Below are 25,641 nucleotides of genomic sequence, written 5' to 3'. Positions count from 1 at the left end.
TGAACTCAAAAAAGGCTTTAATTTAATACTCAAAATATAACAAAACTAAAAAAAAACTCAAAACAAACTTAAACTAGAGAAATGACAGAACACACAGCTAAGAAAACGGTAGATCGCGACACAGACACAGAGAAACACTGGGCTTAAATACACAGAGGGAGCAATCAGGGAATGGGTAACAGGAGGGAAACACAGCTGGGGCAAATCAGGCCTAACGAGACAAGAGGAAGCAAAACCAGACACATTAACATCAGACATGGACTTTCAAAGTAAAACAGGAAACACATAACACAGACTGAACAAAGACACAGACTCATATGCAGGCACTACAAAGGGAACAGAGACGTGGGAACAGGGCAGACACAAACACTGACTGAACACGGGGATATAGGAACTTAGGATACACATAGACGCGAACTAGACAAGGGGATGCAGGTGATAGGGGAGACATAAGCCATAAGACGGAACTCAAAGAAACCAAAAACTAGACAGTATAAATAATATCATAAACTCAAAAACCCTGGGTCGACGACCCAGGCATCCTAACAACCTGTCCAGGGTGTACCCTGCCTCTTGCCCTAAGACAGCTGGGATAGGCTACTGTTTTAAGCTACTGTGGCTAGTTTTTGATCTTTGGCACATTCTGTGTCCTTATGGATTGTTGTGCCTGGGCTACCTTAGATACTGTTAGACTAGGACATTAGTTTTTGAAAGCTCCTGCTCTATTCTGACCAAACAAAAGATGGATGTAGACTCTGGTTGTGAAAAATGTGGACGTATCTTCAATCTTCATTCTTGCTGCTGAGAAAAAAAACAGTGTTGCTCACTGTGAAATAAGTAAACACATTCCTAATAAATCTGTGTTCTTAGTTAATTGCTTAATTTACTTACTTAATTTCATAAATTGTGGTCAAAATTTCGGTAAAATTACTTACTAAAAGTATACTTAATTTGTGTGACTGCTTTGATACTGATGAGTCAGTAGTGTCTGCCTGATGAATATGCAGTGGATCAACCCCTCATACATCAGGTTTCAAACCCAAGGTGCTGACAGCCAAAATGTCGAACTCAAGGATACAATATGGGAATCTACCAACTATTTGATGGCATCGCAGTATCTTTCATGGACTCTGTGCAATCATTTGCAGTACCAAAATAAATGTAAAAAATGAGGATTTTATATGTTACAAACATACAAGTGTGTACAAGTAAACAAACATGCTATAACTGCTAATAAACATGCTTAACGGTGTGTTCACACCGAACGCGATAGACGCAAACAGAGCGTCAGGTTTACATGTAAAGTCAATGGAAAAGCGCGATGACCCGCGATTGCGGCTCCTGCGAAAATTCGGAAGCAGATTTGCGTCGCGAAAATGCCTGAAACGCGCGTCAGTCTAGCGCGTTTGAATCGCGAAGATACCGGTCTGGCACAACTTCCTCCCACATCCCTCCCACATTTCCGGTTCACCCGCGTCAAAATATGCAATTTTGAGGCGGGATGGATTTTTCTTGGACACACGTTGAGGTGCGAATGTGCACGCGTCAAATTAGGGGCATTTGGGGCGTTTTCGTTCGCGTCTATTGCGTTCGGTGTGAACACACCGTTACAGGTGTCTATTTCCGAATGAGGGTCATAGTTATGGGTATTTTTGTGCTGTTTTTTCTATTGGACGTGATGGTTATCAAAACCAAACATGATGAATTTGGCAAGCGCAGGAGACACGACACGAAGGAGATTTGTCAATCAGGCTGCAGAATGCAATGCTGTACGGTGCAAGAAAAGAAAAAGAAAATCAGCGAAAAAGCGAAGCAGTGACGGATGAGCGGGACCACTGTGTGCTGTTTATTGATAAACAAAATATATTCCTATATGACAACATACATAAAAGCAGAACGGTATTTGTACGTCAGTGGGAAAATAGCGGTGGCTTGCTAGCTTTTGTGCGGCTTCCCCGGGTCAGCGAAAACTTTCAAAAGAGAAATGAATGAACTTACCAGGTTGCCCGATCTCTTTACATATCTTCCTCCAAGCTCGGTCCTTTATATTCCTGTCTCGGTACAGAAAGCAGCTGGTGTCGTACAGCTACGTTTGCTACGGCGTTGATTAGCCTTCCTTCCATTGAAGAATGAAGGGCTTTGGCTGGATCTGCCCCTTTGACTTAAGTCACAGCCACGCTCCTGATTGGCTGTCGCAGCGCGGTTTGACGCTGGAGTTCAGATTTTTCCAACTCGAGCGGTAGACGCGTAACGCGCGTATGCACAAAATGCAACACAAAAACTCACGCGCGTGGTTTTTTTCGCGAGTCAAACGCTCCAAACGCACTAGACTGACGTGCGTTTCAGGCGTTTTGGCGTTTTGGCGACGCAAATCTGCTTCCGAATTTTTGCGGGAGCCGCAATCGCGGGTCATTGCGCTTTCCCATTGACTTTACATGTAAACCTGACGCTCTGTTCGCGTCTATCGCGTTCGGTGTGAACACACCGTAAGGGTCAGTGGTAGATATTGGATTTTCTAACTTTTGTGCAAAGGCAGACTTTTTCCTGTCTTCATGCAAAGTTAAGCTAAATTGCTGCTGAGTTTTTTATACTGTAGTATATACTCCATATGTCAAAGTTAAAAAAAGAAAACTACATGCTCTTTCAGTTTTATGTATAAGGACAGAAAAGAAATCATCTAAATTAGGTAAATACAAAACATATTACACTGTGTCATCAAGATGTAGAATCAGTGTGTAAAGAACCAAGAATATCCTCACTACTTCCATAGGAATTTAGAGGCTAAATAGCAGCCAGATGCTGCTAGTGAAGTGCACTTGATTAATTGATCATCAGCAAGTGTGAGCACGTCTATAAAAGCAGAAGTTTTGGCAGTTTGCGGGAGCATTGAGCTTTATGCCAAGGAGGGAAGAAATTAGCAATGATCCTAAGGAAGCAGTCTACTACCCATCAATCTGGGAAAGGTTAAATGGGCATTTTCAAGTATTAGAAAGTCCATAATTCATTAGAGGTTGTACTTTTTTAAGGACCAGATGATTTTTATTACATCCCATTAGGTAAAACTTTAGAATTAACTGTCTGTTTACCATGCCTGTTATATCATTTAGGCAAATAATGGTGCTAAAAGGTGTGAGATAAACAGTTTCCTAAAGCAACATGACTCTTAGAAAGAAACAGCCAGCAGACACAGGTACGATTAACAAATGCTATATTTCTTGAAAGATTTATTCAAACAAGACACATGGGCCAATGCAGTATGAGTGCCTATAGACATTGTAGTTTGGCAGTCAAAACTTTATTATATAGCATTTTGTATGCGTGAAAATTCTGTTCATATCCCTTCATCCCTAAAAAAACAAACATAAAAACAAAAAATCTGGAGAAATTTGTCTTGAGTTACAGAGTGACGTCAGATTGCCCAGTCTGCTTTTATATATCTATAAAAAGCCCTTATGTAAGCTGAGTAGTCAACGAATTTCACAGCAGACAAATGGTATAGGATACATATAAACACAAGTATTACATAGCAATCCAAGGCAGCCTATTGCTGCCTATTACAAATTATTATGAGACGACGCATTACTTTTTTTTTTGTCTTTGTCTTTTTTTTTTTTTTTGCAGATGCAAAAGCTGTACAAGAAACCGCTGAGTCTTCCTTTCACTTTCAGCGAATGTGTTGGCAAAGCACTTGGATACAATGCAATATCATTTAACATTAAATATATGAGTGCATGTATACCGTACAAGCTTCAAACACATGGCATATAATGTAATTCATCTGCTTGACGTTACATTGTATGGCATGTGCTAGGTGATTGCGAGGGGCGGGGGCAAGGGGTGCGGCCATGAAATCTGGAAGCTCTTCAAAATTTTTCCGTTGGTCAATCATTGAAAAACACCGTACAAAAACGGACAGAAAACAAAGAAACAATCAAACCATACAACATAATCTATATATTGCTCGGGATCATGGAGCCCAAGTATGTCTACCAGGTTGCATTCAGATAACCTGCCGTAGAATACTTGATGATTCTTTTATAGAGAGGAAGTTTTACAAACAACAGTCAGTTAGCTCTGACTCGAGCGAGCAATGCCACAGTCTGTCGTAATCAGGAGAGATTGAGTAAATTCACTCTAAGCTGATGATCCAAAGCAGTCCCAGCATTCTCACCGTTTTGGATGTTTAAGCATCAGTTAGGTGTACTCAGTTTCTCCTGATTCAAGGCTTTTGGTCCTGCTTCATATCACAAAGTTGGAGACTTTGTGTTTAGGATATAAGTAGCGTTATACGTCTGTGGCTCTTGTGTCTTGTTTCAGGTGTGTGTGGATGTTGGTACATGTATGTCATTTGCTTGAAGGGAGTCATTAAGGTTCATCCATCGTTGATGTAAAAACACATCCTTCACTGTCCATTCGCTGTCCATTGGGAAATTAACACTGAAAGGTGCCATTGTTTTCCAGTACATCAGCAAGATTGCAGCTGTGATACGGATCTCACAAAATGAACAATTCAAGAAGCAGGCGTTCACAGCGCTCGCTGTCAGCCATCTCCGCGAGACATGACAGTTAACAAAATCCGAGCAAAGCTTTCAAGTTGCCAGTCTCTTTCACTTTGCTGGTAGCCTGTCCTCAGGCTTTGCTTGTCCTGAAGGACTAACTCTGCTCCTTAATTGCAAATCCTGGAGCCTGTGTTGGCATTCTGTTCAACCTCCGAGTTGTTGGGTAGCACAAGCTTCACGCCCTCTGAGGCCAGGCAGTGAGTACAGGGTCCAGTTCCTGATTTTGTTGTTGTGCAAATCAGAGTAAACACCATATTCGACTCCCAGCTACAGTCACAAAGCGTTTTTGATAGCTGGTTGCTTGAATGCACAGAGATAAGACCCAGAATGAATGTTTTTAGACCACCCAGACAAGTCAGAATGAAAAACAACCATCGCGATATCGGCTGTGTTCGTACAGCCACGTTTCTCTTTTCTCATCTCATCGCCTTCATTTTTTTGTCTCAAGCCCTCTGCACAGCTCATTCTTTCACTCAGCTCTGACGTGGCTAATAAGGACACCCGTGCCCTTATTAGCACCCAGCCTTAAACTCTGAGGAGGCTTCCAAATAGGCAAACAGAAAGAGAGAGATAGGGCGAGGGAGGTTTAGCGCTTATTGCTTCACTGATGCATATTGCTTGTTTACTCGCTGTCATTCCTTATTTATTCTCAACCTCTTATGCATTCCGACTGATTAGGGAGAGAGCCCACAGAACGGTTTGGTAGGGATTTTAGAGGCCAGAAAGCTTTTCATATGAAGTGACCCACTAAAAAATGTGGCACCTCGAGAAAATAAAAGTCAAAGAGATGGTGAAGCCACGCAAGAGAAGCTGCGGCACTGTGGTGCACTGAATACTGTGCAGTGCTGGCGAAAGCATAAGCACAGATGTGTTTGATGCATATTCACAGCATGCATATCCCATTGATGCTTTTGTATTCATGATCCCCATTCTCTACTGATCCCCTATTATAAAAGCATGCCATCCCCTACCACCAGTCCAACAGCTTGCCTAACAGGTTTTTCACATCTTGGAGAGGTAAAGTGGAGAAGCCATTGCAGCATTACAAGCGAGCATTATACTGCTACTTGATTCTTGCTCGTTAAAGTTTTACCCTGCTGCTCATTTTATTCGCTTGTGCACATTCACAGCTCCAATAAAATTGAGATGCAAATTGGGGAATTTGGCTGACTGACATTTCTGCTGGCAAGTAAAACATACAAACAAAATCTTCTTAAAAATTTAAATCTGTCTTACATAAAATCCACTTTACTTCTTTAAGCTTGGCATCAGCAAATCTCCAGATATGAATAATATATTGCAAAGCATTTGGTCATTGATGCCACAGCTTGTGTTTGTGGATGCTAGCTTGTGCATGTGCGTATGAATGTAATCGTTTTTGTGTGAGCGCTTGTGCGGTGTGGTGTAGTGAGGATGAATCTGGAGCCTGCCATGCTTTGACTGGCTCTGTCATTAATTATAGTTTTCTCCTTGTACATGCTCAAACACACTATGAAGACCCAGTGAGGCTATCACGTTTACAACAGCTTGGAGCAGTGGGTACCAAACATCAGGGAGAGTGCTTCGTACCCACTGCTCAACCCTTCCTGGATATGGATGCACAAAGGGAGGTCGGGCAGTAGAAGAAAGTCTGCTAGGACACTACAAGTAAGAGAAAGCAAGTGAGATACAGAGTGAAAGAAGAGAGATAGATGGAGAGACAGAAAGGGAGGGAAAGAGAGAAAAAGTGCCAAATAATGTGCGACTCTGTTAAGCGGTGCTGTTTGATGAGGTTCCACCACCTGCCGGATGCGCTGTAGCATGAGCCAGGCATATGCACTGCGGAATAGCTGGTGTCCCAGTGATAACAAATGAAGGTGAATTCAATCAGTGAGTCAGACTGGCTGTTGGATTGGTCTATATTGAGGAGGAGGAATTGGAAATAAGTGGTGGGATGGTAAGGGATTTTGAAGGATGAAAGCATTATTGCGTTTTTTTATACTTAAGCTATCAAAAAACTGCTATTTGGCAAACTACTCTAGAAATTCTACTTTAAAAAAACAGTATTTCTAGTTACTCCTCTGGAATAGCAATTAGGTAAAGGTACAAAAGGTGCCTTTTATGGTTGGAACTTTTAACATGGGCAAATTTCCATTATTTCCTTGTGTTTAGCTATTGTGCCTGTAAGGGTCATGCCAAATTTATGCTAGCTGACATTGTTGCAAGAATTTGGTGAAAATCTTCAAAAAGGTTTTTCTAAGATTAACTAAAAGTGAAAAAAGAGTTGATGGCTAACTACACTCATGATAAAGCTGATAACTAACATTTGTTTTGTTTAATGTATTTTTTTTAAATGCTATTATTCATGGCTAGCAAGCTAGCTAAGAAGACACAACCTATAAATAAGATAAATTAACAATTAGCTGGTGCAGAACTCCTGTGTTCACCAAACATAGAGAGACAGCAAACCAAATTGAAACAAAAAGGGATTTTTTCTAAGATAAAAAGATATAATTTATTTATTAAAATGTAGAATGAGCATCGACGGGTTGTTACGGGTTGTTACGTTACCACGTATGATTATCAATGGGTATTAATGATTATGGGTATTATTATGATTATCAATGGGTATTAACAATGGGTATTAATTTCTACTTTTGGCCCTTGGTATAAATCTCTCGATTTATACCTGGTTAATTTTTTATGTCAGTATTCAACAGTTTGAAGCGTTATCTCCCAGAAATCCACTGATTTATGCTGCTGTGTATGCACGTGGAAGCAGTTATTAACTTATAGTGTTTGAGCACTTTGTTAAGAGGAAGTGAAGTAAACTGCAGTGTACTATGTACAGTTGGTTTCAGCCTTTCAGATTATGTTAGTTTTGCAGAAATATCTCCATGCATCAAACAGCAGGGAAAAAGGTTTCTGAATGCATCACATCACTCTCTTCCTACATCCAGAATTATGTTAATCATTAGTGTCTAATTATGAAAATGTATCTTTGCAAATGTATGGCACCAAAAATAACAAAGCGAAATTCTGGGGTCAGAGAAAATCCATGTCTGTACTAATGTGCAGGATTAACTGACTTTTCTGTGATGCATTTGTGAAATGGAAAGAATTCACTGACTTTGCAATGACATTTCGGGATGATCCCTTTGCCCCTTTTCTAGGTATTGTAACACATCCTCGGCTTCATGTAGAGGTAAAAATATCCACCACGTCACAAGAGACTGTGACTGAAATTTGCTGTTCAACATGCTGCCACAAATAACTAAAGGGCCAGCCTGTTCATTTGCCCAGTTTTTCGGATGGAGGTGGGGTTTTCTGTGGTCCCTTGACACTGCTGGGAACCTTGTATAATTTTTGACAAGTGTGTAGTATGTACATGTGTATGCATTCCTCATTTATTCTTATCTTTCTCATCTCACTTGCGCCTGGAATGAGATGAATCCCTCCCACACTATCCTGCCCTCCACTCTAGTATGAATTGCGAGGCTGATATCTCATTCTTTGGAGGGCTGGAGGGCAATGAGTGGTGACAACACAATGGCATTGTGTCTACTGATGGGAAGCTAGAGTCTTGGGGGACACACTCCTCTACCCTCCTCTCCTGTCAGTGTTAGAGTCTGGGCCAGTTTGAGGGGTAAAGCGTGTATGAGTTGAATTTGAACATTTGTACATAGTGGAAGGGCACTCGGCACCTGAGCAAAATGTCACCGAGGTACAAGGGGCTTGAGAGGAGACGGAGGAGAGAGCTGTGCCAACTGCCACTCAATTATTTAGAGACGCTGCTGGGTTCAAAGAGTCAAAGCAAATAATCCACTAATCCACCACCTTCACAGCTTATCTGCAACTTATCTGTTTTGCTTTAGTTGTCATAAAAGTACACAAATATCACTCACATTATTGTTATTCTTGGTAACAATGACAAGGAAAATGCAGAGTTAAAAAAATTCCAGATACGATATTTGCTTGCTCCAGCACACCATTATAACTGAGGATATAAAAGATATTAGAACATTTCCCCTCAACTGCTCCATTTTTGTCTTCTGTCTGTTCATCAATCCTGCCCCATGTTCACACAGTGACCTCTGTTTTGCTGTTAGTGGCCAGTCCCTTGTGCTTGGGGTGCATATGCGGCGAATGGCCGTAGCCCAGCGGCTGCGAGAAGAGCTCGGGCAGCGTTTCAATGCTGAACTGCCTCTTGTTGGAGTAGGCCTGGCGCCTGCTGTTCTGTTGGTGCAGTGTCTGGTGCTGCTGCTGTTGGATAGGGTGATGCTGTTGCCCGCCAAGGCCCATGTGGGAGGCTGCCGGGTGCTGAATGTGGCTCTTACTTGGGTCCCATGCTTTGAAGGCTGAGCTGGAGGTGAGTGGGTGAGTGTTGGTCTTGGAGATCTTAGGTTTGGGGATCTGGGAGGCGTTGATGGTAATGGCTAAAGGTGCATGGACATCTGGTGGTGGGAGGAAGGGCTTGTCCTTGGGGTGGAAGTTGATAGGCTGGAAGGTGGGAGGAGACTGGCGGTGGGTGTAGTCTACCATTGGGTAGCTCTTGTAGTAGTCTCTTGGAGTTGTGTCTAGATGAAAAGGACAGAACAAGACAAAGAGGTGGTTATATTTTGATATTATATAATTACAATATTACCATATTCAGTTCTATCCGGTCTTTAAGTGATGACATGATCTTGCTTCTGGGCCCAACCAACTCTGCGTTTAATAAGGCTGTTGTGTTTTGAACATGTTTTCATGGTTTGTATCTTGTTCTATTTAATCTCAACAAGCCCCTAAAACAGTCATCACTGTCGACCTCTTTTGGTTTCTATTACCGCTATTCATTTTAAAGCTCAGTTTTTAAAACCTTATGATGTAACTACAGCCCAGCCCATGCCAGCAGTATATTAATGGCTAACCTCGTATTGTGGATGGATTATCTCAGTTGTTCTCCTGACTGAAGTTCAGTCCGTTTACAGCACCCTGCCATGCAATTGCATTTGTCCCTAACCATCGGGAACCCCCAACTTTTATCCAGTGGAAAAAGTTAGCGTTCGTCCTCCAGCTTCACTGTGTTTATGTTATGCTAACATAGCTGTGTTGCTAGCGATCACATAGCACGTCATTACATACCAGCTAGCCAAATTTCAGTAATCCTACAAAACGACACTGCTGTTTAGTTTTCTGTCTTCATTTATGTTGGAAGTGATAGCAGAGCTGTATGTTTTAAAATTTTAAGAAATCTCTCAGTCAGAACATGGTATGTCATGTTTAGGTGGAAACGAGCGAGCTAACTTAAATTTAGTAAATTCTGTTTTCATGGATGCCTGGATATTAAACTTAATTGTTGCTTAGGCTGCTGCCCCCGCGACCCGTAGTTTTCTATCTTCATTTGTGTCAGAAGTTTGATAGCAGAGCTGTATGTTTAATTATTTTTCTGAAATCCCTGAGTCAGAACATGGTATATCATGTTTAGGTGGAAACTAGCGAGCTAATTTCCTGCTAACTTCTATCTCTGTTAAATTTAATAAATTCTGCTTTCAATGATGCTTGGATGTTAAACTTAATTGTTACACCTGGTAGACAAGCCACATTTTATTACAGATGAAAGAATTTAGACAGTTCTTCAACTCTTAGTGATGTCGCAGTGATTGTTTGACTTTGAGACCTGCAGCGGAGTTTGGGCCCAGACATGGCTAATGACGTTAGACTTAAAGACCGGATAGTGCTGTACTATCCTAAACATTTGTATCAGGCTGTCCAATTGATCAGTAACGGCAACAAAAGTAAATCAAAGACTGATACATTCATTACTGATCTATACTGTTTACAAGGCGCTTTATTACAGTCACTTCACTATGTGCAAAAGTAGACATGGACATATGGAAATGATCAAATTAACCCTGATTGTCATCAAGTTTCTCTTTAGACTCACTCACTATGTAACTGTGCCCATGTAACAACATATAATTTTCCAGTAAATATAGTGATTATTCATGTGTGGATATAGATGATTCAAAGGTGGTCCTAACAATGAACAAATGTCAAATATAGACTGTTTTTGGTTTGATATATGAATGTGGACCCCCACCACCAGACCACCACCCACCTCATATATTTTTATACTTTGAGCATTCAAATATTTATTCATTTTTTGCAATTTTTTTAAAGAAGCTATATGGTTTGTAATGTCAGAGAATATCTTTTTATTATCAGTCACCAAATTCCAGATAAATTAACAGGTAGCCAATAAAAAGAAAGAATTTGTGAGCATTTGTATGATTGCTATTTGCTCTTTGCTCTTTGATCTGTGTGCCCGCTGACCATAGATGTAAGGCAGAAGAGACAAATAAAAATACAAGCAACAAACTATGGGGAAAAAGTGGCATGAGCGAGTCCCGAGCAAAAGGAGTGATTTGTAAGGAATAAAAATAGACCCGGTTCAGCATGTCGAGTCAGATTAGTGTGAGCTCTCTGAGTGGAACTCGACTCTGCTGTTTGGTCATCACCACCGCCCCCAACACCACCACCACCGCCACCACTTCCCTCATACATGCTCTGCCCTAAAGACACTTACAACCTTGTTTGCTTGGCCCTATTTTATCGGTCCCTTTTCCTGGAGAGAAAAAAATATTTGAAAAATATTCTGCTGTATGATTTTTATTATTTTTTCTTGCCCCTTCACCTTTTCTGACTTCATTGCTCTAAATCAGCCTCTCTTAAATGTACATTTCATTTCCTCGTGACGTAACATCATGCTTTCAGCCCCTGTTGTATCAAGTTAGTCTTGTGCATCTGTTTTTCTCGTTATACTGTTGAATTTGACAGTGGATGGCTGTGTGTGGGCGTTTGTGGCTGCAGACCCCAAATTTATTGATTTATTTACTGTATGAAAAGTTTAGCCAAGGGCCACTTTTCTGCTCCATAGCTAAATCTGTCAATTTCAATAATATATTCTAGCCAAGATGACTAAAACCATTTCCTTATGTTTGCCTTTCCAGAAAAACACCTAGAGGGCGAGTCTCACATTCACACATGTCAGGAAGCTGTCCAGCACTATCACAGTGCTGTAATTGCTTATTGAACCCTTTTGTGCGTCCATTGTGTAACTCTAGGGTACTTCAACAGCAGCTGTTGGCGACGAAGACAGAGTTACAGGAAATTATCTACTCCCTCAGAAAAATTCTCCATGCTGGCTCAAGGATTTAAGCAGGTTCTAGCATTTCTCAGTGCACCATCAAGTATTCCAACAGCACTACAGCCATTTTCAGTCTGTTAATTCTGTAGAGGAACAGAAAATACTTCAGGAACAAGAAATGAGTAAAGTACAGGCACTGGGGGCTATTTATAACAAATGATTAGCAGAAGAGTTCTGCTTTTATTTAACTTTGGCACGATACAAATGAGGATTAGTCTGCATTTCTGTGTCTCTGTCTGCAAATATGCACAAGTGTGAACTGTATGTGTGGATTCACACACTTAGCTCAATAATTTGTTGGACCTGTTTGGTTTGTCTGTATTCAATTTCATATTTAATTAAAGCTGCAAGCAGCCACGAGAGGGCCCTTTTTCTCTGGTGCGGTCCAGTCTCGCTGAACATCTCCTATACCATAGGTGTCAAACTCTGGTCCGCGGGCCAAATTTGGCCCGCAGCCTAATTACATTTGGCCCGCGAAGCCATACCAAATTACTATTAGAGCTGGCCTACTACCTATTACCTATTATACAGCTAGTATATATATTGTTTAGTATTAAGCTTTGCTTGTTCCATATTCAGTTTTCCAGCAAAACTTATTTGAGTCCATAAGAAAAGATTCATTCTTATATCTGGAGGAAGATTTTTTTTTCAATAAATATTAATGTTAGCCCGCGACTTTGTTCCAGTTTTGAATTTTGGCCCACTGCGTATTTGAGTTTGACACCCCTGTCCTATACCCACTACAGGGAGTGCAGAATTATTAGGCAAATGAGTATTTTGTCCACATCATCCTCTTCATGCATGTTGTCTTACTCCAAGCTGTATAGGCTTGAAAGCCTACTACCAATTAAGCATATTAGGTGATGTGCATCTCTGTAATGAGAAGGGGTGTGGTCTAATGACATCAACACCCTATATCAGGTGTGCATAATTATTAATGTCCTTTCCTTTGGCAAAATGGGTCAAAAGAAGGACTTGACAGGCTCAGAAAAGTCAAAAATGGGGACTTCCGATGACGTCACCGTAGTGATCGGTCGAGCTCTGAACTGCTCCTGCAAGAAACTTTGCTAAATCCTTAAAATTAAGGAAAAACGCTCCGAAACACGAAAACGAAATACATTATAGACCCACGATGCCTGGACCCGGTAAAACTACCAAGGAGAAGACTAAGTCAACCATGCAAACCAAGATATCGGTGTTTGGCGGTGAAGCTAGCGCGTCTGAGACCTGCGCAGTTAACAAGCCAGCCACCATGAGCGAACACGGCCCCACGGATAGTGGCAACATGGAGGAGAGGTTGCAGCGTGCCATACGAGAGGAGTTTGCAGGTATTGAAAACAAGCTTGCAAACGCGCAAACTGCACTTTGGGACAAGCTGGAGGGCGCTGTGGCCAAGTTTTCCAGCAAGGCAGATGAGGTTGTGGCAGCCATGAACGAAATGCAGAAAAAATTATCTGACTGTGTGGGGAGAGTAGAGCAAACGGAGAAACGCATTTCAAATGTAGAAGATGAACATGTAGTGATGGGGACCACCATTTCAAGATTAGAAAAAGAAAATAAAGCAGAAAAGTCAAAAATAGTGAGATATCTTGCAGAGGGATGCAGCAGTCTCAAAATTGCAAAGCTTCTGAAGCGTGATCATCGAACAATCAAGCGTTTCATTCAAAATAGTCAACAGGGTCGCAAGAAGCGTGTGGAAAAACCAAGGCGCAAAATAACTGCCCATGAACTGAGAAAAGTCAAGTGTGCAGCTGCCAAGATGCCACTTGCCACCAGTTTGGCCATATTTCAGAGCTGCAACATCACTGGAGTGCCCAAAAGCACAAGGTGTGCAATACTCAGAGACATGGCCAAGGTAAGAAAGGCTGAAAGACTGAAAGACTGAACAAGACACACAAGCTGAAACGTCAAGACTGGGCCAAGAAATATCTCAAGACTGGTTTTTCTAAGGTTTTATGGACTGATGAAATGAGAGTGAGTCTTGATGGGCCAGATGGATGGGCCCGTGGCTGGATTGGTAAAGGGCAGAGAGCTCCAGTCCAACTCAGACGCCAGCAAGGTGGAGGTGGAGTACTGGTTTGGGCTGATGTTGTGACCATCCGCCTTGAAACATGACATTTCCTGTTCCCACTAGGTGGCACTGTGGCCATTGTCAAATATTGCAGTTAAAGAGATGTGTGGTCCAGATCGGACCATGTATGTGGTAATAAGAACAAGTAAAAAAATTTACCAAAATGACCAAAATTTAATCTGGTGCCACGGCCACGCCCTTTGACGAAACTTCTGGTGCTTCTATCAGCAGTCATATCTTCAATAAACGCTGGTGACACAGTTCCACTGGCAGCCTTACATACCCATGCCATAACACTACCTCCACCATGCTAGACAGATGATGTGATTGGATAATTAGCCATTTCTCTCCTTATCCAGACTTTTCCCTACTCATCATTCATTTTGGTTTCGCCTGTCCAAAGAAAATTATTCTAGGACTATGCAGGCTCTTTTAGATGGTTTGTTTTTTTGGTAAAGTCTAACCTTGCCTTCCTGCTTGAATGTAACCAGTTATAAACCCTCTGTATTTACATTCACGAGGGCGTCTCTTGATTGTAGATTTTGAAAATGACACGTCTCCTTAAATAATCAATTTCTTGATTGTTGATTATAATCACAGTATCCCTGCCCTTGGTATAAAACACTTCAGCATGAGGCTAGCAGAATTTGACAGATACACTGATTCAAATGTTGCACACAAAGGGGAAAATACTGAGACACAATGAATTAAACACACCCTTGCTTCTCACAACAACTGCTGTTACTGTCCATTTGAGTGTTTCCACACATGTTGCCAGAAGAAGCACCTGACAGCAGGGTCCTCTGTGGCAGTATTACCCACCATCTTGTCCGTTCCACACACTCTCCATCTGCTCTCTCTTTCTCATCCGCTTGTTTCCCGCTCTCTGTTTCATTTATTCCACACTCTTCAACAACATAAGCTTTTGCTCTCTATCCAGTGGCAGCTTGAAGTGATGCCCACGGGCCCAATCTGGGCCACTGCATTATAACTGCATAAATTGGAGCCTCCAAATGATTTCAGTTTGACAATGTGCTGCATTTTTGTGTGGTCTATTTCAATGTCATTTCATTATGTTTACACAGTTATTTCTGCTTTATAAAGGGCTTATTAACATATTGACATTGTGGGAAGGAAAGATCCAAGATCCAGTTATTTCTAGACCCACACACATATTTCCACTATGCAATTCATAATTTTAAAGCTCATTTTAAAAGAACCCCACTAAGCACATATGCCAAAATAAAGGGATATTTCACTCTAACATCAGATACATCTAGTTTTCCTCTAGCTTGTGTTTCTATTCATGAATATAGAGAACTTTGCCTAGTTTTTGGAGATACAAGCTTTAGAGATGTCTTCTCTCTGATGTAATAGAACTCAATTGTGTTTGCTTGTTGTTACTAAATACAAAAAATATTTTAATATACATAAAAAACAACTCTGCAGCCCTGTCTTTATCCAGTAGAGATGACCCCATAACACAATCAACCAACCAACAAACCAACCAAACTTATCTAAAACCTAAACCTAGAAATGTTATTGTGAGCATTTTTACACAAGGTGAGGTTTAGGATGGGGGTGTTTTGCTACCTGTAGCACAAACCCCTTGTCAAAGTCAGATGGAGTATTCAGATAATTATTGTGTGGTGTGGCTGGCAAGTGTTGGAGGCTAAAAGAGACATGAAAGTTTCTAGATGAAACTTCTCACCACAAGGTTTGTGAGGGTTGTGATATCATATTACAATGCTGCTAAGTTTATAAGCTTACCTGTGGAGTAAACGCTCCAAGCACTACAAAGCAAGTGCCAATTAGACCAGTTACACAGAAAAAGAGCAGATATGGTAGGTAACTGCAAAATTAGGCAACTCACACCAAATTAATCTACCTGGATAAATAATAATACAAGTGTACTGAAAAATGCCACAGTTTCATTTTGGGGTGACATTTCTCTGGAGATTTGTCGGCTGCACATCCATGACGTTAATCTTCATTCCCAACACATCCCAAAGATGCTTTATTGGAGTGAGATCTGGTGACTGTGGAGGCCATTTGAGTACAGAAAACTCAGTGTCATGTTCAAGAAAACAGTTTGAGATTATTTGAACTTTGTGACATGGTGTGCTATCCTGCTGGAAGAAGATGGGTACACTGTCAACCAGTGTTGGTCAAGTTACTTGAAAAAAGAAATCAGTAACTAATTACTGATTACTACCCCCAAAAAGTAATCCCATTACTTTACTGATTACTTATTTTCAAAAGTAATTAATTACTTACTTACTTAGTTACTTTTTAAAAACACGATTTACAACCTGAATAGGTGATAAAGCGATCGATCTTTCAGCCCAATTCTACTTTTTCTGCATAATCCATCATACAAAATGTAATCCAGTGGAAAAGTCTCTTTTTAAAACTTGTTTTATTAGTTTTAATCTTTTAACTTTATGCATCAAGCAAAAATTTAATTATATGCAACATTCTCTGACTGGAAGAAATTTGTTTAATATTTAAACCTATTTTCTGCACATTCCAGCACATAAAAAATATTTTTTTGTGTGTTTACATTCACTAGATGCAAGTAACACACAGCAGAAAATAAATAAAGTCATAGACTAGCGGTCCTTTTGCTCTATTTTCACCTGTAAAGCAGGAGTGGGGTAGGCGGAGGTTTACCCTGGTGCAGGTGTGTCGCAGCGGGCAGTGGAAGAATCTGCGAGTTTCTCTGTGAATTTCCCATTACGTCATAGCGCACTCGGTGCTTGCTTGGAAGGGTTTTTTCGCTGTAAAAAGAAGTTTTCTTCCCATGCACAATGGACGCTAATGTTCCTTACAAAGTAAGGTCAGTACTTCCACGCTTTAAACGCTGCACGCTCATACTCTCTCCCGCACTCGATATATGATCCACTGTTGATCTGCACACAGCTGTTGTCACGAACGTCGCACTCACTTACGTCACTATCATGAGACATTCTCGCAAAAAATCACGGTTTTAGTAACGCAGTAACGCAGCGTTCCTACGGGAAAGTAATGGTAATCTAATTACCGTTTTTGCAATAGTAATCCCTTACTTTACTTGTTACTTGAAAAAGTAATTGGATTACAGTAACGCTTTACAAGTAACGCGTTACTGCCTACCTCTGCTGTCAACATAAAGGGATGGACACGGTCAGCAACAAAGCTCAGGTAGTCTGTGGCATTTACACAAGTTCAGTTAGTATTAAGAGGCCCAAAGCGTGCCAAGAAAATATCCCCCTTCACCATTAAACCACCACCACCCTGAACTGTTGACAGATGGCTGGATGGATTCGTGGTTTCATGTTTCTGCCCATCTAAGTGTTACAGCAAGAACAAAAATTCTGTAGTCCCAGTTTCCTATTATTTGCTTATGGACAGTAGAGCCTGCGGACTTCTGGTGCTCTAGCCAATCCGCTTCATGGTTTGATGAGTTGCATTGCATTAAATTAACTACTTAAAATCTCATATTTATATATATATATATATATATATATATATATATATATATATATATATATATATGCAGGACAGTTACAAGTACCTGGGGATCCCGCAGGTGAATGGGAACCATGAAGAGGCCGCTAGAAAAGCTGCAACCACCAAGTACCTGCAGAGGGTCAGGCAAGTCCTGAGGAGTCAGCTGAATGGTAAGAACAAGATCCGGGCCATCAACACGTACGCCCTGCCCGTGATCAGGTACCCTGCTGGGGTAATAGGCTGGCCAAAGGAGGAGATAGAAACCACTGACATAAAGACAAGAAAGCTCCTTACCATGCATGGAGGGTTTCACCCCAAATCCAGCACCCTGAGGCTGTACGCTAAGCGGAAGGAAGGGGGCCGGGGACTGGTGAGTGTCAGCACCACAGTCCAGGATGAGACAACGAACATCCAAGAATACATTGGGAAGATGGCCCCAACTGACCGAGTACTCAGTGAATACCTCAGGCAGCAGAAACCCAAGAAAGAGGAGGGAGACGAGGAACCATCATGGAAGGACAGGCCCCTGCACGGTATGTACCACCGGCAGATAGAGGAGGTGGCTGATATCCAGAAATCCTACCAGTGGCTGGACAAAGCTGGACTGAAAGACAGCACAGAGGCACTAATCATGGCAGCACAAGAACAAGCTCTGAGTACAAGATCCATAGAGGCTGGGGTCTATCACACCAGGCAAGACCCCAGGTGCAGGCTGTGTAAAGATGCCCCAGAGACAATCCAGCACATAACAGCAGGGTGCAAGATGCTAGCAGGCAAGGCATACATGGAACGCCATAACCAAGTGGCCGGCATAGTGTACAGGAACATCTGTGCCGAGTATAATCTGGAAGTCCCGAGGTCAAAATGGGAGATGCCCCCAAGGGTGGTGGAGAATGACCGAGCTAAGATCCTGTGGGACTTCCAGATACAGACGGACAAAATGGTGGTGGCTAACCAACCGGACATAGTGGTGGTAGACAAACAGAAGAAGACGGCCGTAGTGATCGATGTAGCGGTTCCGAATGACAGCAATATCAGGAAGAAGGAACACGAGAAGCTGGAGAAATACCAAGGGCTCAGAGAAGAGCTCGAGAGGATGTGGAGGGTGAAGGTAACGGTGGTCCCCGTGGTAATCGGAGCACTAGGTGCAGCTAGGCGAGTGGCTCCAGCAGATCCCGGGAACAACATCGGAGATCTCTGTCCAGAAGAGCGCAGTCCTGGGAACAGCTAAGATATAGCGCAGGACCCTCAAGCTCCCAGGCCTCTGGTAGAGGACCCGAGCTTGAAGGATAAACCGCCCGCAGGGGCGTGCTGGGTGTTTTATATATATATATATATATATATATATATATATATATATATTTTTTTTTTTTTTTATTTTATTTTTTTTATTTATTTATTTATTTATTTATTTTTAATAACATGACATCAAATGGAAATATCATGCTTGTCCCTTTTCACCATGTAAGTTACATTTCAGTTCACTGACAGAATTGGTAACTTCTGGCTCTCCAAAGCAGTGTTCTGTAGATTTTAAGCAATACTTTCCTTAGGAGTATTCAGCTTTTAATTATTTAACACCAGGAAAGTCCGGCAGAGCTGAGGTGGTAAAACTGAATAAGCTACAAGAAAGAAGAAAATCCCCCCTGCAGAACATCATAGCTCAGACGTTCCATTTGTTTTGAATCAGAAGGTTTCCCCTTTATAGAAACATTGCTGAAGGAAATGTTAAAACTAGATTGCTATGCTTTTCCTCATTAGTCTCTACAGGTTGTTCACTAATCGCTGCATGTAGAGAAATTGCATCATGAAGTGCAAAACGTAAAAAAAAAAAAAAAAAAGCTAAACCAGAGGAGCTGATTCATCTTCAAAGCCAGAGTTTGAGATCCCTCCAGTTCACGTGTCTAAAAATTCACAACACCTTTTTTTCATTATTATTTACATTATGTGTCCTGAAGCATATACTGAAAGTTTCAACAACCACAAAGAGAAAAAAAAATCCAAATTGTAATCTTATGCTGTTCTTCTCAGAAAGCAGATTTTCCTGTTTCCACCCTAATTCTGCATTCACTGGATAATAAATTCATTCCAGTTTATACAAGTGTTGTAACAAAATTCAGATTGACAGCATTTTGTCTGTACTCCCCTTTAAAACTGCAGGATTGTTAAAATGTAATTAAAAACTTCAGGCAGTCTTGGCCCGCAGTTTGGAGACCGAGTGGTTTGGCAAACACTCCTTCACAGCCTCTTTGAGAAAATCCCTCCACCTTCTGTCTTGTGTTTTTTTTTCTTGCTGTAAACCTGACGCTCACTGGTCACTGACTTGGATTTAACTCTGTCAGTCACACATAGGTTTGTAATTGTTTATAAAAAATCCTTGCCTTCACACTCGATTCTGAGCGTCTCCTCTACATGTTCATCTGGTTTCTGTCCAATCACGTTCTCCCTCTCTCACCTTTAGCATCTTTGTCCCGTGCTCTCCCTGCCAGTCCACCCCTACTTCCTCCAGTACTTTAATTAAGTTATCAGAGCTGCTTGATCCTCAGTCCTGCTGCTACACCTGGCAACGGTTTGACGTCATAGTTTCCTGACCTCTTTGACATGTTTCATTCTTACACACAAATTTTAAAATCTAAATTTTTTCCCTTTTTTTAACAAAAAAAGCAGAAGTGAGGTTTTACCTGCTGCAGGAAGTCCAAGTGTGTTAATAAAGATTTCAAAGCTTAGTTCAGATACATGCTGTTTCACCTGGCTGATGGTCAGCTGTCCTGTCCAAATTGTTGGGTGTCCTAGCTATGACTTTGCCCACACAGGAAGGATTTCTGGACCCACTGACTTGTTTATTGCACAGTAAGAGAAGTGATAAGCATGTGTGAAAAGATGATTGGTCTGAGTACATTTACTGCATAGCACTGTGCAAAAGTCTCGAGCTTGTATCTCAAGCCACTTTGTCACTAGCAGCAACAGGCTATAGTTCCCATTTCTTTGGTTGTATCTATGAAAAACACCAAAGACAACAGACAGGCATAAATAAGTATCTATATATCAACAAGATGATACCCACACAGCTATAGGCAAAACTTGGCAGATCTTGGCCTTAAAACAACTGAGAAAATTGGACCAGTGGAGGACAAAATAAATAGTTGCAAGTCTTAAAAAAAGGTATCTACAGCAGATGGATTTAAAAGTCATGTGCTTAGGAAATGAGCAAAGACCTGACGCCAGACCTGAGAGATGGAGTTTACTGTTCACTGTAGCCTCATCAAAAATGATCTCAGTGGACGTGTGGCTGTCAAGGAGCGATCCTTAAGGAAGGAAAACAGAGAAAAGCTGAGGTATGCCAAATTACACTCGAACTGTCAGTGGTCAGAAGATCAGTGGTAACAGGTCTGACGGGGTGACGAATCTAAATTTGAAATTTTTGGTTCAAATCTTGTCAGTACATACAGAGGAGGTCAGGAAAGAGGCAGCGAGCGAGTGTCTAGAGCCATAAATAAAACACGGGGGAGGCTCTGTCGTGGTTTGGGGCTGCATCTCAGGCAGTCATGTTGGGGCGACAGAACGTGTAAACACAGAAAAGCAGATTTTGATCCACTATGCAATACCATCTGGAAAGCTTCTGATTTGCGTAGGCTTAACTTTTCAGCAATGATCCCAAACACACTGCCAATGCAGTAAAAGCATACCTGGATAGAAAAACACACAATGTTACACTGTCAGTCATGGATTGGCCTCCCCAGAGCCCGGACCTCAACATCATTGAAGCAGTGTGGGATCATTTTGAAGAGAACAGAATAAAAAGGAGCCAAAATCCAAAGAAGAGCTTTGAAAGTCCTTCAAGAAGTCTGGAGAACTATTCCTGAAGACTACTTAAAGAAATGAAAAGAAATAGAGAACTCTAAGAGAACAAGCTTCTGAAAGTGAAACAGCACAAGCTGATAGGATTGTTTTTTGTGCAGTGTGAAGAATGAAATAAGGAGGAAACAGCTAGCCTGGCTTTGTCCGAATAAAACACAATCTGCTGAAATGTCTGAAAGACGTGGATCTCATTAGATTGTTGGCAAGAAAACAAAAAATCACATTTCCATATTTGTCAAATTATTCATTCCCAAATTATGCGCCACATCCAGTGATTGTGGAGGAATGAATTGAAAAGAAACAAATTGCTCGAAATGTTCTGACACAATGTCATGATGAAAGCGTTATAACATATGCAAGTCTTTCACACACACAGTTTTCATGTCTCACATGAATGTTGTCACAGAAACAGATTTCTTTTTAAAGCAGATGTGCTCACAGGGCTTTTGGAGAAGATATAGAGGGCATTGCCAGGGGTCGTAGGTTGTTCTGGTGTTGTGTAAGCTTTTAGGTACATACGGTAGTTAAAGAGCGTGGATGATCAGCATCGCTGATGACAAAAAGCAGAGCACTCTAAAACTGTGTGTGTGTGTGAGAGAGACAGAAATAAAGCAGTTACAAAACAGAGAAGAGCCTATGGGTCATCAAACAGTCTTAACTCAATACCTAGACATCGAGTGAAAGAGGAGGTTATTGCACCTCCGTCTGTGAAGGATGTGATACTTTGAAGTATTTTTCAGGGAAATGTGGCTGACGCTCATTGTGGATAGGGGATTGCTGCTGCTGCAGTCGGCCTTTGTCTCCCAGTCACTGAGCAGAATAATGAGATGAGATTGTCTCATTCTTGCTCTTTTTCTCTTCAGTCATTTTCCACAGTCACACCACATTTTGCTGGCCTCAGTTTTTGCGAGCTTAGTGTCCTAATTCTATGTGTTTAATATAAACGATCAACTTTTTCTTCATTCTTGAAAACAGTAGTCAGCACCACGTGGGCTCTGCTGCAAGGAATCACTTACATGTTTTGATGGCTGCAATTAGAAATCTTGCAATATTAAGTAAAGTAAAGTAAATATTTCTCTCTTGTTCAAAGCAACATTTTAGCTCCTGAAAGTGCTGTTGAATGAACTGACTGAATTATAAATGAGAGTTTGGAGTGAGGTGTCTTATTTTAGCCTTACCAACAGGCACATTATTATAGACAACTACTGTCTGTGTATATGCATATGTATGAAGTCCCCAAATACCACTTTCTACAATTTTTGGCTATTACATCAATTCAAATCACTCCCAGTGTATGCAGCTAAACAACACAACAACCAATCACAGTAGATCATCCCACCAGCCGATCCAAGTCCTACACCATAGCATTATTCCAAATGTTTTATACTTAATAATCAGTTCAAATCTGCTGCCAGTGATGGCAAAATCATTTCATTCATTTATTTGGATTTCCTAAACACTGAAAAGTTGCATAATGATACCAGTCAATCCGTTGCCACATTGTTTAGTTACTTTAATCCACACATTAACTACTGCAATAACATCTGCGTTTACATGTCAATAAACAATGCATGCACATGTGCCAAGCTGCTGTTCCTCATCTTTGTCACAGTGTCCTTATCTGTCTGAAGTGATCACATGAAGAAGGTGCGTGTGTGCGCTTTTGTGTGCGTGTCCCTGTTTGCATCTACACGTTTACACTTCCCTCCCTCAAGTGTGCATTTGCATTTGGATGAACAACATCCTGCGTGTGTACGAGTGTGCGATATGTTGGTTTATTCATGTATTTTCACAGGGCAAGCTTGAGGCGTGAACTAGACGCTTCACCCTGCTGCTGGCCAGACTCTACTGTCACTCAGCCAGTCTCTGTCGTGTGTGCACGCGTATGTTACAGCTTTGGTTTTATAATGTGAACCAGCTGAGTTACCATTCCACTACAAGTAAAAGTACATCATCATTACTGGTTTTACCAGTCTCACACTGCTGAGTTATGATCAATATTTCCAGGAAGGACCTGCCAGTATTATACTGGTTGAACTCACCCGTTGCACACAGTACGTTCTTCTTTAATTTAACTGACTTTTATGTTTTGTCTCTGTAAATCCAGCATGCATATTGATGGTTTTCCACTGGTTTTTGCTGTATATTTGGACAAGTTATGTGTGTTATGTGTGTATTATTGATGACAGCGCAAACCAACCCAAGCTTTGCTATCAGCCTTGTGTGCGCATCTGTGCACCTTGCTTCTAATCTCCTGCTCGCCAGTGACAGCTTCTCGGTATAATGTGTCTAATATTTAGCTGCAGAGACCAAAATGAAAGTTTAAGCTGGATGGTGCTACGGTGCATGAAAGAGCCTTGCTAACATTGTTTTCCTCAAAAACTCAATAGAAGAAAGTAGCTTCTTCAATTTCTGTTGCAGCTCTGATTTATGCATCATGGTGGTGAGGATATTGTGGTAATTTTTTTCATTTGTTTTTTAGGCAATTTTCTTCTCTTGTGTAAGTGCCTGCAGTATTTTTCCAACATTAGATCCTTGTAATATCAAACTGGTAGAACAATATTTGAGAATGGGTGATTATTTAAATCATGGTGGTGGGCTCATATGGTCATAATATTTACATCACAGCTGCTGTAATCTGGTGTAACAGGGTAAATCTAGACTCTACCACAGCACTCAAACATGATTCATAACTCAGAATGTCTGGATAAGAGTCAGACTCATACAAAAAACCCATCATTTTCTACTACCGTACACATTTGGCTTCACTGACCTTTGTACAGTAAGTCTGTGTTCTGCAAGTGACTTGTTATGTGCACACCAGCAGCCACATCCATGAGTAAGCATGCAAACATACAGCTGTAAACATGTATGCATGTAGTCAGGTTTAGTATGTGTTACTCACCCACAGCCTTGAGTGAGGCATACTTGTTGAAGCCAATTCCCAGGTTGTTGTGAGGGTGAGACAAAGCCATGGCTGGACCCAGAGGAGATAAAGCTGCATTGTTTAAATGGTTGTGATCTATGAAAGACAGAGAGAGAGAAGCAAATATCAAACAAATATCTAAAAGTTGATCAAAGAAAATGCTAATTGAGAGAATATTCTCAGGAGGAATAAGCGCATTAAACCATACAAAGAGAGAAAAGCAGCTCTCCTCTCTATAACTCTGGCCTTATTTGGCTGACATTTTTTTTATGAATGGATGGGGATGATTTTTAAATGTTTTTTATGTTTCCATTTCCAGAAAGTGATGCAAAAGCTCTTTAAGCTCTTTAGTCAGGAATGCAAGAACGAATTAGTTGCGGGCGTGATTTGTGCACTTCTTTCAGGCCACATTACAAAATGTCCATTTCCTAATCAAAATAACAAATATATTCAAAAAGCTGTTTTTTAATTTAATTAAATTTTTTGTTATTTTTACATCTGCAGGTCAACAAGGACACGAGAAAACACCACTTACCATAGGCCTCTGTTTGAGTGAAAACAAGGACAGCTGACGAGGAAATTGAGCACTCAAAACTCAAGCTGAAAGTTGACAGATTTGTTTACAGCGCTGAAAGTCGGATGAACTTGCACATTCACAGCTGCATCGCTATCGGCTAACTGAAAATGCCCGCTCACAGTCCTGCAGGCGTACAGCTAAGCATTCAACTGTAACTTGACAGCTACTCAGCTGAGGCACTCATCACCCAACCACAACCTCCATCTTATTTAGTTTTGGTATTTTATTATGACGATTGAATGGTCATGTATATTTTTATTTAACCCTTATGCCCGCTTCAAATTTTTACCCTTTCGACACCTTGGTGGACCAAAATGTACACACAAAAAATCTGCCATAAAAAAATCTTTTTCCCCCTTTTTTCACTTAATCAGCTTGAGCCCTTATAAAATGATCAAAACATTCAGGATTTTAACTCTTTAAATACAAGTTTAATTATTCATTATTTAAAAAAACAAAACAAAAAAGAAAAAATTATTTCCCATATTATAAATAGTCGGGGGATGGGGCATCGCTGAGTCTTGGACATGTCAAATATCAGCAAAATCTGATAACAGATACTCCCTCCTGACACCTTCATGGCCAGAAGTGTCTCATTGACTTCCACTAAAATCACGTGTTTTAGTCTCTAGGCCACTGTAGTATAAACCATTCGTCTTACCCCCTCTTTGCATTATTGGAGTGCAAATAGGGAAGTGGAAGAGAAATGATCACCAGCATAATTAAGACATGGTTTAGCATCACCTGATCTTGCTCTAACTATAAACATTTTTAAAAAAATAAAACGTCTTGATTCTAATCTTAAAACTAGACATGGTTTCTATCCCCCAAATTAACCTGGTTCCACAGGACGAACCACAATTAAACCTCCAATCGGAGTGCTCTGTTAGGGTAATACGATACTATTAGGTCTTTAAGATATGTTGGCACCTGATTATTCAAGACCTCATATATGAGAAGGATTTTTAAATTCAATTCTGGATTTAGCAG

At 40.9% G+C, this 25,641-nt stretch overlaps 1 protein-coding gene across 1 annotated transcript in view; it reads right to left on the bottom strand.

Annotated features, from left to right (window-relative positions):
- Nucleotides 1–3,218: 3,218 nt before the first annotated feature.
- Nucleotides 3,219–25,641, bottom strand: part of LOC309704579 (protein shisa-8) — a 137,786-nt gene continuing 115,363 nt past the window's right edge. Inside the window, exons 4-5 of the mRNA XM_082529817.1 lie at nt 24,054–24,170; nt 3,219–9,115 (exon numbers count right to left, since the gene is read on the bottom strand). Coding sequence (XP_082385943.1) covers nt 8,619–9,115; nt 24,054–24,170 — 614 coding nt within the window. The 3' untranslated portion in view covers nt 3,219–8,618. The remainder of the gene's footprint in view (nt 9,116–24,053; nt 24,171–25,641) is intronic.

Source organism: Aulonocara stuartgranti, assembly GCF_965226115.1.
Source record: "Aulonocara stuartgranti genome assembly, chromosome: 4".
NCBI classification, from domain to species: Eukaryota; Metazoa; Chordata; class Actinopteri; order Cichliformes; family Cichlidae; genus Aulonocara; species Aulonocara stuartgranti.
Note: the sequence above shows the minus strand (reverse complement) of the source record. Positions and strands in the feature narration are given on the sequence as shown.